This window comes from Chrysochloris asiatica, unplaced genomic scaffold (assembly GCF_000296735.1).
Source record: "Chrysochloris asiatica unplaced genomic scaffold, ChrAsi1.0 scaffold00006, whole genome shotgun sequence".
NCBI lineage: Eukaryota > Metazoa > Chordata > Mammalia > Afrosoricida > Chrysochloridae > Chrysochloris > Chrysochloris asiatica.
Window position 1 is genome coordinate 14,327,592 of NW_006408524.1, and position 13,222 is coordinate 14,340,813.

Sequence of the window (13,222 nt, forward strand, 5' to 3'; positions counted from 1 at the left end):
ATCTGAATTTTTCCAGTTGTTATTGTTGTTAAGTGTTGTCAAGTCAGTTCCGACTGATAACAACCCTGTATAGGGTGTTCCAAGGAGCACTGGGAGGTTTGAGCTGCCAAAGTTGTTTGTGGTTGGCAGTCCAGTGCTGAGCCTATAGCACCACAGCAGGGGTCTAGTAGCATCATTTAAAAAAAAGAGGGGGGGGGGGCAAAATGAATTTTAATAAGTACAATATACTCACCAGCCACTCTTTGGAAACCCTACATAGAGTCTCTATGAGTTGGAACCAACTCAACAGCACTTAACAACAAATTAAAGCCAATATATCTAAAATAGTAATTAAGATATAATCAATATAAAACATATCTTTTTCAGACTAAGTCTTAAATCCCATGTATTTTACCCTTACACTACAACTGAATTCTGACTAGCTGTATTAATTAGCTACATAAATCTCATAATGGAGAATACAGGATTAGTCACTTAGCAATTATGCAATCTGCAGGGAGCACAGAAGCAGTGTGAGCAAGGTTCAATCCTAAAATCTCATGAAAATATCAGACTAAGAAAAAGCAAGAACCTACTCAAAAATTGAAAAGGATTAACTTTATTTCATTTTAATCAATTTTTTTATCAGTCTCTATGCTGCTGTGTGACCACTTACATAAGTGGTGGTGGTGGTTATGTGCCGTGGAGTCGGGACCAACTCACAACGACCCTGTACAGGGTTTCCAAGGCTGTAAATCTTTACGCAGAAAGCCTCCTCTTTCTCCCGCAGAACAGCTGGTAGTTTCGAACTGCTGACCTTAAGGTTCACAATCCAATTCGTAACCACTATGCTACCAGAGCTCATAGTTAGCATTAAAGTGAGAAAAGCGGAGTGTGGGACCCTACACAGAGAAACAGTGATGCCAAAGATGGAGGTAGAGATGATGATGTGGAGAGATGGAACGGCTGGGGACCCTGGACTCAGGGAGGGAGAGGGACTATGTGCTGATGGCCGAGGGGGCAGGCTTGCGGGGTATGCCCTCAGGTTGGTTGTTGTTGTTAAGTGCCGTGGAGTCGGTTCCTACCCGACTATATAAACTCTGTATAGGGTTGTTTAAATGGTTGTATATTCCTGAGTGCTCCAGTGTACATCCAAAAAAACCAGAGGGAATAGAAGCAAATGCTGCTGAATGATGATGCATGGAGGGGGATTGTAATCATTGCAAGGATACAAAATATGATAGGATGAATGTAAAGCTGATGTTCTCCCATGTAAACTATCAACCAATTCACAACAAAAACTTTAAAAAAAAAAAAAAAGATTGGCAGTTTGAATACATAAAGAGGCAAGTCAGAAGAAAGTCTGGCAATCTGCTTCTGAAAGATCACAAGCATTAAACACCCTATGGAGTTCAATTCTCTTCTGATACACATAGGGTCGCCAAGAGTCAGAACTGACCCGATGCTGCCTTGGTTCTGTGTAAAAATTAGAGTTTACTGAATATTTCAAGATACATTAACTTTATAAGTTTAACGCACATCAGAAGTCCTCAACCCTGGTTGTATGTCAAAATAACCTAGAATATTTACTTGTAAATTTCTCTCCCCCACCCCATGTCTGGTGAATTAAAGAGCCCATTTGTTATATGTGTAGAGGATGGCAAGTGTTTCCTTCCAATCCTAAGAACCACTAACCACTAATGTACCACTAATTACAACCATGAAAAAAATATATGTAATTAAGAACGAACACAAATTAACCTAGAATGACTGAAATCATTAAATGTCTTTGTTTTTTCTCCTAGTCTATTTGTTTAATAATAGAAGGAATTGAACCTATTTTTAAATGTTTATTTAAAATGGTTTAAATGTGTATTAATACTTGAAGACACCTTAGTGAAACGCTAAGTATTCATACATAAGGTAACACTGTTTTGTTTATGGAATATATACAATTATAAATATAAGAGTAGTATAAACAGAAAACACTAGGATAAAATTACCTGAGGATTTTATTTCCTCTTACACCAACAACAGTCTTATTAAAAATATAGTATTCTTTAAAGCTGACGATACCAAATCTTCCTTAGAAAAGAACTAAACTACAATATGAATGAGCAATTTGAATACATAAGGATACAAAATGTCAATCATACAAAGAAACACTGGTCATCACCCTTAGTTTTGAAACAGTTAATGCTTTGAAATATTGGTGACCTGTCTATCTAAAGTTGAAGGACAAGAAAGTTTCACAAGTTGAAGGTGGAAACACTCAAATCATTTCACTGGAATTTCCTTCAAGTCTGCTCAGCAAAACACCAATACCAGGTCTGAAACAAATTTATTGACCAAACCACACTGTAGCTTTTTTCAATATGACAGATTTGCTTGCTAACATAAATCACAAATGAATCAATTTATAATAATCTTAAATACGTCTATTTTCCATCTTAGATGTCTCTCAAATCTTGACACTCTACTGAACATGCCCACTTAAGATGTTCCCTAAGCCTCTCAAATTCATGTTTTAAATTTCCAAAATCAAGAAATAGTCCTCATCCAACCTTTCACTCGAGCCAGAGTCATATTCAGGAATCCCAGTCATCACCCACATCTTTGCTAGTGTCTCATAACCATGTCCTTAACTCCATGCCCTTTGCCACTGTCCCATCTTTCAGTCCAAGGACTGCTGCATTAAGCGTTCCCAATTCTCTTGACTCTACCTAGATGTTCTTTCATTCCTGCACAGTGCTGTCAGAATTATCATGACTCTCATGATCACCATGTTTCTTCCCTTTAAAATCCTGGCATCTCTCCAGAACCAGCAAGATAAAAACAAAACAACAACAACAAAAATCTGCTTGCCTTCATAACCTTACGTTAACTTGATTTCTCAAAACTGTAATAAAATCCTTCCTTCTCATGCTCTGTCTAATCATCCCACCCACCTTTCAAAATTTACCTTTCTCTAGCTTGGAAAGGCACCCCCCAATCTATGCTCCCAATGTATGCTTTACATATCTTTAAACCTATCATAAGATATATTTGCCAACTACATGCCAGGTCTGGAGATACAAAAGTGAACAAAACACAGTCCTTGACCTTAAGAAACTTACAATGGAGGCAAAAAAGTAAAGATAATTGTAATGCTCACAGTGGTTGTTTATGTGCCGTGGAGTTGGTTCCGACCCAAAGCGACCCTGTACAGGGTTTCCAAAGCTGTAAATCTTTACAGGAGCAGAAAGCCTCATCTTTCTCCTGAGGAACAGCTGGTAGTTTTGAACTACTGACCGTAAGGTTAGCAGCCCGATTCGTAACCACTATGTTACCAGAGCTCCATCTGAGTGGTTACTATGCGCCAGGCATCATGCTAAATACTTGCCATGTATCACTTCATTAAATTCTCCAATAACCTTATGATCCTACCAGATTCACCCAGATTCTGTTGGGATTGGAATCCAGGTGACTGCAGAACTAAACTCCTAATCACCATGCCATGCCTGTTTGTACTGTCACATCATTTAATCCAATTTCCCATTTCCCAGCACACAGCAGGCACAAGACATTTATTTGTTAAATAAATGAACCTGAGCATTTATATTCTAAACTAGTACTATTTCGGCATCAATACTACCACTTTTAACAGATATTCTGTCTTCCTTCAAAGAGCTCACAGAGCTGAGAAACTAACACATGTGAAAAGATCAATGTCCCAAGTTACTCCTCACATTCTAATTTGTAATAATAAGCTACTGAATATAAATGTCTATCAAAAAGAGGTTAAACAAATTATGAAATCTATTCATGTTAGAATATTATGCAACTATGTAAAAGAAAGTTACTCTTTTGTACTAATATGAAACAATCTTAAGGTACACTGCTGAGTAGAAAAAAAAAAACAACAAGGTGTTAAAAGAATGTGTCTCATGCCATCATTAGTCTTGGTGTGGGTGACGACGTGGGCTAATGCTCTGTACTGCAAACTTAGTTTGAACCACAAACGAACTGGTTCAAGCTCACCAGCTGCTCCTTGGAAACCCAATGCAAGGTCATTATGGGTTGGAACTGACTCAACAGCACTTCACAACAAAAATGCTATCATGGGGGTATAGATGCTGCATGTTTTTTGCTTGAATGTATAAAAACACTCCTGAAAAAACACCCAAGAAACTATTAACATAAATTGGCCATGGAGAAGGAAATTGAGTGGAATGGAGGAGAAGAACAAGAAAGGAGATTTTACAATGTATCCTTTTTTAACCTTTTGAAATGATTATACTAACTATTCAAAAACACAAACTCACAATAAACTACGAAAGTACTTTCTGGGAAAAAAAAAGTACTTACTAAATTAAAAAGCACAATACATTAAGACCCATGAATGTAAACGCTTTCTTGATTACCTGGCACTTGCTGGAAGGAGTACTAGTGACACTGTGGGCTACCCACAGGGCCACTAACTACAACCACCAGTTGCTCCGTAGGAGAAAGGTGAGGCTGTGTTCTCCTATAAACCCTAAGGAGCAGCTCTCCTCTGCCCTGTACAATACAGGTCACTATAAATCGGAATCAGTTCAACAGCAGGGAGTTTTGTTTGGCTGGATACCTTCTGGATGCTAATCCAATGAACAGAGTTGACAATTTACATAAAGCTATTTTTAAAACTAATTTGTGGATATTAAAAATTAAATCAGTGGTTCCCAGGAGTAGCAGTGCACTAACTGCGAAAGGACACAAAAAAGTGTCTGGGGTAAAGGAACTGTTATAAAGGACTGGACTAAAAGTCACATAGGTACACAGATCACTGTCAAAATTCATTACACCAAATACTTGAAAATCAGTACGTGTTATTGCATGAAAGCTATACTTAACTAATAATCAGGGAAGTAAATGCAGATTTCTGACTGTCTCCCACTGCTTATGAATTGTGCATCTGTGGTATAACACATTAATCTGTATTTTTACAAGAGGCCTTGGTTGATTTTGAGACACGTGAGCCATCAATTATACTTTGAAAAATACTTGCCTAGCATAATTCTGTATATCCAATAAATACTGATGTTTTTGCAAAACATACAAATTAATGTAATTTACTAAAAATAAATAAATAAAGATACCTGGTGTGGCGCTGTAGGATAACCATCGACTGGCAAGGCCAGTTTGAACCACAAGGTCAGCAGTTCAAGCTCACCAGCCACTACCTGGAAATCCTACACAGGGTCGCTATCAGTTGTAACAGACCCCAAAAAATTTAGCAACAAAATGGTATAAAAGAGTCCTAAATGGAAGAGTTAAGGACTAAGAAGGAGAGGGAAACTTTCCCCCATCTCCTATAATCCTTCAATGGTGGGCCATCAGCTAGTGCAGCTGATCTCATTCAATGGTGATTTTACCACCACTCCCCCAGGGGGCATTCAACAGTGTCTGCTGACATTTTTGACTGTCAGAAGGGGATAGGGCTGGCATCTTGTGGGCAGAGGATAGAGGTGCTGGTAGGCATCCTACAATGCACAGGACAACCCCCAAAGCAAATAATTATAAAACTCCCAATGTCAATTATGCCAAGGAGTGGTGCTGTGGGTTAATGCGCCAGACTGCAAAGCTGTTTGAACTGCGAGGCTGGTGGTTCAAGTTCACCATCTGCTCCTTGGAAACCCTACAAAGGGTCACTATGGGTGAGAATCGACTCGATGGCACTTCACAACAACAATCTTATTTCTACTTCTTGTCTGGTGTTGAGTTGGTGCTGATGCCTACCGATCCTACCTCCTACACAATGCCACAGACACTGCTTGGACCAGCACTATCCTCACACCTGTTATGTTTGAGTCCACTGTTGCAGTCACTGAGTCAACCCATCTCACAGAGATAATAAAATGGAGACCGGAGTGGTGCTATAGGATAAGCAATGTCAACGGTTCAAACCCACCAGCCACTCCTTGGAAACTCTAGAGGGTCACTATGAGATGGAACCAACTTGATGGCACTTTACAACAACAGAGATATTTTTAAATGAGGGCTTGTGTTTTAATAAGTTGTTTGGTTTTTTTTTAAATTTCATTTTCAGTTTTCATTTTATTTTCACAAAACTTTTATACTTTTATTGTACTTTACAATCATACTGGTTCGTAACAGATTGGATCTATTTTTTAAAGGGGGAAAAAACAACAACGGTGTGTCACCAGTTTGAAAAGCACTGACCTAGCCTTAGTCTATCCTAAGTGACAAAATAGAATTTGAACTCAAAGACCATGCTCTTAATCATTATTTCCCATGTCTCTCATATCATATGGTATAATGAAATGATTTGATTTCAGATCTGTATGTATAATCCCTACCTCCAGAGTGCTCGACTACACTTTTTGTGTGTAAACTAGTAACAGCAAACTAAGCTGCCTCCTTGGCTCCTTTTCCTTAGGCCCACACTCAAAATGTTCAAATTTCTGATGATGCCAAGAGATGAGAAGACAAAAAGAAGGGAGCATTTCTTAAGGGCTGGAGCAGAGTCAGTGACTGCTATTTTCCTCTGGGCCCCATATAGGTTTCTACCTGGCTTTGGGCGGTGGTTTCCTTCCAAGCAACACGGAGCCCCAGATTTCTCTTACACAAAGAAATTAATCAAAAGTCACATGGGCTTACCAGCTTTTAATATCATCGCCCCCAACACCAAGACCTCCAACCCTACCAATAAGGTCTGAAAACAATAGGCTTGACCCATTCATATCTGAACATCCAAAGTAGTTTTCAAACTTCCCTCTTCACACTCCTTAGTAAAAAATAAATTTTACATTCCTATCCAACACAGTAAAAACAACAAAAACATATTAAGTGCAATGTATATTTTTTCTTTTCCTTTTTCTTGCATTGATAAAAATGCAAAAAATTTATTTCAAGACCCACGAATAGGTCACAGACTTAAGTCTGCAAAACATTGCTCTGAAATCCAACAGTCTACATCTAACATTATAATCTCATCTGGCAAGCCTAGTACATAATCATGCTATCTTAAAATTCTAGTCTTTAAATATACACTTTTTCTACAGCCATCTCTCCATTATACAATAAAACTTACGTTATGCACAGACAAAACTTGAGAGAACTATTTACAAAAAGTTAGGCTTGCCTCAAAACTTACAAAATGCTTAAATTGCTAACATTGAAATTTCTCAATTTTTTATATAAAATTGGTGTTGTTGTTCAGTGCCATAGAGTCCAGTCCAACCTGACTCATAGCAAACCCTGTATAGGATTTTCGAGAAACAGCTGATGGGTTTGAACTGCAGACCTAGTGATGTGCAGTCCAGTGCTTATCCTATAGCTTATTAGCTCAAAATGCAAAACAAGACTGACAGAAATTTAGGGAAATAACAATCCTCTTTTTAACCATTCCCAGAAGTCTATAACCAGTAATAACTGTTGTTAGGTGCCACCAATTTCAACTCATAGTGACCCATGTATCACGTAGAATTGTCGCATAGGATTTTCTAGATGGCAATCTTTATGGAAACAGATCACCAGGTCTTTCTCTCACTAGAAAGTTGGTCTCAGACTTTTATAAATTGATAGTATACAGAGATATAGCCTATACCATCAATTTACAAGAAGTAAAACAACGTGCTCTACAACTACCATCACTAAACCAACTTGCACTACCATTATCTTCATTCTGGCTGCTCCCTTCATCTGACCACTCACCCCTCACCCCTATATCACTGAGACCTTGGAAACCACAAATCTAATTCTTTATTCTTTTCTTGAGGACAAAGTTCTTTTTTTTGCTACTATAGCCTAACCGTCGAAAATATCATTAATATCACATGCAAGTAAAATTTTGCCAAAGATATTTCAAAAACTTTTGCAACTGTACATCAACAAGCCAGATTCAGAAGAGGATGCAAAACTAGGGATCAAACTGCTGACCTCAGATGGATCTTTGCTGAAAGCAGAGAATACCAAAAGATGTGTACTTGTGCTTTATTGACTATGCAAAGGCATTTAGCTGTGCAGATAATAACATATGGGTAACCTTGTAAAGAATGAGTATTCCTGAGCACTTAATTTGGCTCATGAGGAACCTGTACATAGACCCACCAACAGGCGGGCATTCGAACAGAACAAGGGAATACTGAGTGGTTTAAAATCAGAAACGGTGTGTATGAGGGTCGTATCCTTTCACCATATTTATTCAATCTGTATGCTGAGAAAATAATCCAAGAAGCTGGGTTATATGAAGAAGAACATGGTATCAAGATTGGAGGAAAACATTAACAATCTATGATGTGCAGATGATACAACCTTATTGGCTGGAAAAAAAAGGACTTAAAATACTTGCTAATGAATATCAAAGACTACAAGACTACAGCCTTCCTTATGGATTGTACCTCACTGTAAAGGAAATGAAAATCCTCACAACTGGACAAATAAACCTTTTATGACAAACAGAGTAAAGACTGAAATTGTAGAAGACTTCATTTTGCTTGCATCCACAATCAACATTCATGCAAGCAGCAGTCAAGAAACCAAACAACATATTGCATTAGGAAAATCTGCTGCCAAAGACCTCTTTAAAGTGCTCATGAGCAAAGAGATCAGTTTGAGGATGAAGGTGTGCCTGACCTGACCGAAGCCATACTATCATCTTCAATCACCTCATATGCACATGAAAGTCGGACAAATAAATAAAGAAAACCTTAGAAGAATTGATGCATTTATGTTATGGTGTTGGAGAAGAATATCAAAAGTACCATGGAATGCCAGAAGAACAAACAAATCTATCTTGGAAGAAGTACAGCCAGAATGTTCCTTAGAAGCCAGGATGGCAAGACTTTTTACCTCATACTTAGGACATCATGCTTCGAAAATATAAGGTCAGTAAAAAAGAAGACCCACAAAGAGATGGATCTACAAAGAGGCAACAGCAATGGGATCAAACAAAACAATGGGCAGTATTTCTGCTGCACAGCGTTACTATGAGTTGAAAGTGACTAGATGTCACCTACCAACAACATAGCCTAACCTCCTTGCTACGGAGTTGATTCTGACTCACAGTGACCATATAGGTCTGAGTTGACTGTAAATCTTTACAGAAGGAGATTGCCACATCTGTCTCCTCTGGAGTCACTGATGCGTTTGAATCACTGGTCTTTCAGTTACCAGCCAAGTTTGAACCACTGCATCATCAGGGCTCCTTACCAGAGCCTAACCCTCTAAAACTGCTCTAAGTGTGCCAGGAGCCCAACCTTGTCTTGGATCAGCTCACAAGTTCTGGCATGGATTTACAGTGATTTCCACTTGTAAACTTACAAATCCAAACAATTTTATAGCAAATTTTGAAATATAATCTATTGGTAAAACTATTTTCATGTAACTATGAATTAGAATTTGATCCTGGTGTGGTGCCGTAGGATAAGCACGAGACTGCAAGGTCGGTCTGAATCACAAAGTTGACAGTTCAAACTCACCAACCGCTCATTGGAAGCCCTGTACAGGGTCGCTATGAGTCGGATCCGACTCAACAGCGCTTAACAACAACCGTCACATCAAAACCAGCATCACCAAATTTCAAATTAGAAAGAGCATCTTTTCTAAATTAGATCTATTCTAACATAAATACAAAATAAATTTAAGTTACTAGTTATGAACCTCAAGTCTGTAAGCCTATTGCACACGAGGTGTTTCTAAAATACTGTCTGTAGTAAAAGGACCTGGCTACCTTATGCTGTCCATCAGTGTGACACATGCCAATACGCAAACCCTCTATGTGGCTTCCATATTTGCTGCACAATCGTCCACTCACCCAGCTCTCCACTCGCCACTCCCACCCAACAGCTGGGTGGGATGACAGACAGTTTCCTGCCCTCCCCCCAGCTTCTTCTCTCACTATTTGGAGGAATATGAGATCCAGGCAGCAGGAACTAGTTTGGCAATTGTTTATACGTTGCAAATACATCATCTTCCAGGCTGTCAGTATTCCATAAACACTATCCTTACCTGTCCAGTTAATGCCTAAAAAGTTTCCTTCCCAAATTGAACACGAACTGTGTACATCTTCAATCGCATGTACATAAACATCTCAAACCTTTCGTACATAAACATCCCAAACAACCTTTTGAATTTGGACTATCTGTCCATTTAGATTCTCAAGGGCACTCAAAAAGAAAAGAAAAAAATAGCTTTTATTTCATAAAAATGACAAACTAAAAGAAAAGACATTCTTCAAGTTCAATCATTTCACAGCAAAGTTGAAATATGCAGCAAGCTATCAGCTCCGAAACCGAGCAAAGATACAGGCGTCACAAATTCTTTCCCTACCCTGTAAAAGCTACGATTTGAAACAGTGTACTTTCAAAGAGTAACTGAGCAAATGGAAACGTGCTCGAAATTCTCAGAGCTTATTTCACATTGAACTCAACACCCAGCACGGATTGGGACTCAGGAGTGGAAAATATGAATGAAACGGCCTTGTTCTTTTTCCAGTATGTGGGGGAGGAAAGGAAATGAAAGGGGTTCTTGAGAGAATCACTGAAAATACTGAAATACTGTCGCAATGTAAGGTCCTTCCACTCCGCCAGGCCATAGCTCCCTCCCATCGTTCCCCTTCCTCCGGGGGGCGCACTTCCCAGACGCTCCTTTTCCCGTTTCCTAAAAATTCAGCCCCGAAACCCGAGTCAGCCTCCAGCGCGTCCACACTGGAGCCTCGCCCGTCCTCCGCGGCCTTCCGGCCGAGCCCAGTGAAAGGAAGCCCCGAGCGGCGGGAGGTGGAATCGAGAAGGGAGACGGTTGCCGGAGCCGCCGCCTCCTACACCCGCAGCATCCTTCTTCCTCCCCCGCCGCCGCCCGGGGCCGGCCGCACACCCGCGGGGCTTCCTCCCCGGCCCAGGCCCCACCAGGGTAGAGGAGCCGCCTGTAGGAAGACTCAGGGCCGCTGGGTCGGAGGGCCCGGAAGGAGGCAGAGGGAGGCAAGGGCTGGGCCGAGACGACCCCGCTGGGGCAGCCACGGCCGCGCAGCTCGCGTCTCCCGCCCGCCGCAGCACAGGAAATGCTGCCGCCTCGGCTCTCCTCACATTCAATTCAAACTGTCACCGTCGCCGCCTCCCATCCCCCCGGGCCCGCCACCGCCGCACCCCGGACCCGCCGTCGCCCCCACCCCGACCTCCCCTCGCCGCTACCCCCCGCCTAGCCTCTTGGCCTTCCCCTCGCCCGGTCCAGTGGCTACAGACCTTCCCCGCGCCCGGACCACGGACCCGGAGTCCCGGCGGCCCAAGGCTGAGACTCACCCATGGTGCTGCTGTTGACGCTCCTCTCTTCAGCAGCAGTGGATCTCGCACTGACCGACATCCCCTCCCCCCTCGGCTACCAGCCCCGGCGCAGCGCAGCCCGCCGATTCTCCAAAGCCGCCTACGCCGATTTCGCGGCGTAGCCGCCCGGCGTCGCTGCTCCGCTTACGCACGCGACAGAGGGCGGACTCCTCCACTGGCTCTTCCCTGTCTCCCGCTCCCTCCTCCGTCCCCCGCCCCCTCAGATCAGACTTCCGGGCCTAGTGGAGGCCGGCTTCGATCTCGCGAGACTACCACCTCCCGGGCCCCCGCTGCCTCGTTCTATTTCGAGCATGACTTCATCAGCTTCAGTGTCGTTTTGCTGTTCGGATCTAGCCGCCATGTTTAAAGTGGCCGGATTTGGCTCCTCTGGGGTCCTGGATGGCCAGGCCTCTGCATGTTTTGTCCACACTGTCTCTAAAATGAATTGCGTTATGCTTGCTGGTGAAAATCCTGGGGAAGCTGGAAGACAGCGGTTGGTGGGATGTGAGGGTGGGGTTTTGCCCGAATTAAAGATGGCCGTTGTCAGTGTCGCCCCGCGCAATTTCACGTCAGGCCAATTTGGAGCTGCGGGAGCCGCCCAGTCGGGTTTAGAGCCTCCTTACGGAATTGGCGTAAGGGTAAGAGGCGCCACTGGAAGAACCAGACTGGGAAATTGCTCTCTGGGCGGGTGACGAGTCCACGCCTGGGTATTTAGCTACTGACCTGGCAGCTTTGTGAGTGAAAGTGATGCGACACTTCGAGGCCGGTGTCTGCGATCCCATCTATCCCCGTTTCCTAAGTTTCCAGGACTTCCTCCAATGGAAAGTATGATTTAGGCCCTGGTTGCCCTGATAATCTTTCTCGCTGTCACATTTTGGGGTCCAGGCACAGCCCAGAATCGGCTGCTGCAGCTTGCACTGCAGACTCTCCACGGTCACGCTCGCATTGGCTCACCTTGCTAGTGACAGGTTCAGTCCTCCTGAAACTCACAGTCTAGTTGAAGAAATGGACACCCACGAATCTTAGGTCACAGTAATGAAGGACTAAAATGGTGTGATCGCTTACTGTTGAAAAAAGTTTTTGGCTCTCTGTAGCCATCCCCAAGTTCTTCCCAATGAAAGGCATCTCCCTTTGCTCACAACAACCAGTGGTCTTTCGTACTTTTTTGAAATGCATGGCTCTCTTTGTGTATAGTTTGTTCACTGGTATTATCTATTCTGTTACACCTCAGTGTTGAAGATACATCAAGTTAGTGTAAATCTACCTGAGGTGATTTGTAACAAAGTAGTTTATAATAGTGAAAACAATTTAAGTGTCCCAATGAATGAATAAATTACATGATTGGATCGATTTTCATACACAGAATGCCTAATGTTATCTGTTTTCATCTGGGTAGAGTTCACTAAGACAATGTTGAGCAAAGAAATGCATATATTGTACCATAAAGTTGAAAAATAACATACCAAATCTAGGTTATTAATTACTTCCCGAGAAGGACAGAATGAAATGTAATAGGGAAGGTTCAGTTGTATTTATAATGTTTTATTTTCTATCAAAAGTAATCCAAGAAAATATGTCACAATGTTAAAATTTGTTAAAGTTAGGTGAAGGATAAAATGGATGCACAATTGGGTTACGAGTAGGACTGCTAACCACGAGGTCAGGAATCCGAAACTACTAGCCACTTTTTAGTAAAGATTCATAGCCTCAAACACTATACAATCAAGGTTACTGTGGGTCAGAACCGACTCCACAGCACACAACAAATAACAACTACCGCTGTATACTTGGGAGTCCTGTTCTGACCCTGTAGAATATACTGGATTGCTAACCACAAGGCTGAAGGTTCAAACACACAGCTGCTCCTCTTAACTCGATATAGGGTCGCTGTAAGTTAACAGCTTTATACTTGAAACAATTCCACAGAATTTTTTTTAAATGAAGGA

The 13,222-nt window shown here is 41.8% G+C and overlaps 1 protein-coding gene across 3 annotated transcripts in view; it reads right to left on the bottom strand.

The window, feature by feature from the left end:
• The window catches only part of SEPT7 (septin 7), a 121,328-nt gene extending 109,789 nt beyond the window's left edge, over positions 1–11,539 (bottom strand). For 2 of the 3 annotated variants that reach the window (XM_006832136.1, XM_006832134.1), the window contains exon 1: positions 11,256–11,539. In XM_006832136.1, the coding sequence (XP_006832199.1) occupies positions 11,256–11,316 (61 nt within the window). In that variant the 5' untranslated portion in view covers positions 11,317–11,539. Of the gene's footprint in view, positions 1–9,805; positions 9,808–11,255 lie in introns of all 3 variants that reach the window. The other variant, XM_006832135.1, reaches the window with a different exon arrangement.
• Positions 11,540–13,222: the final 1,683 nt, after the last annotated feature.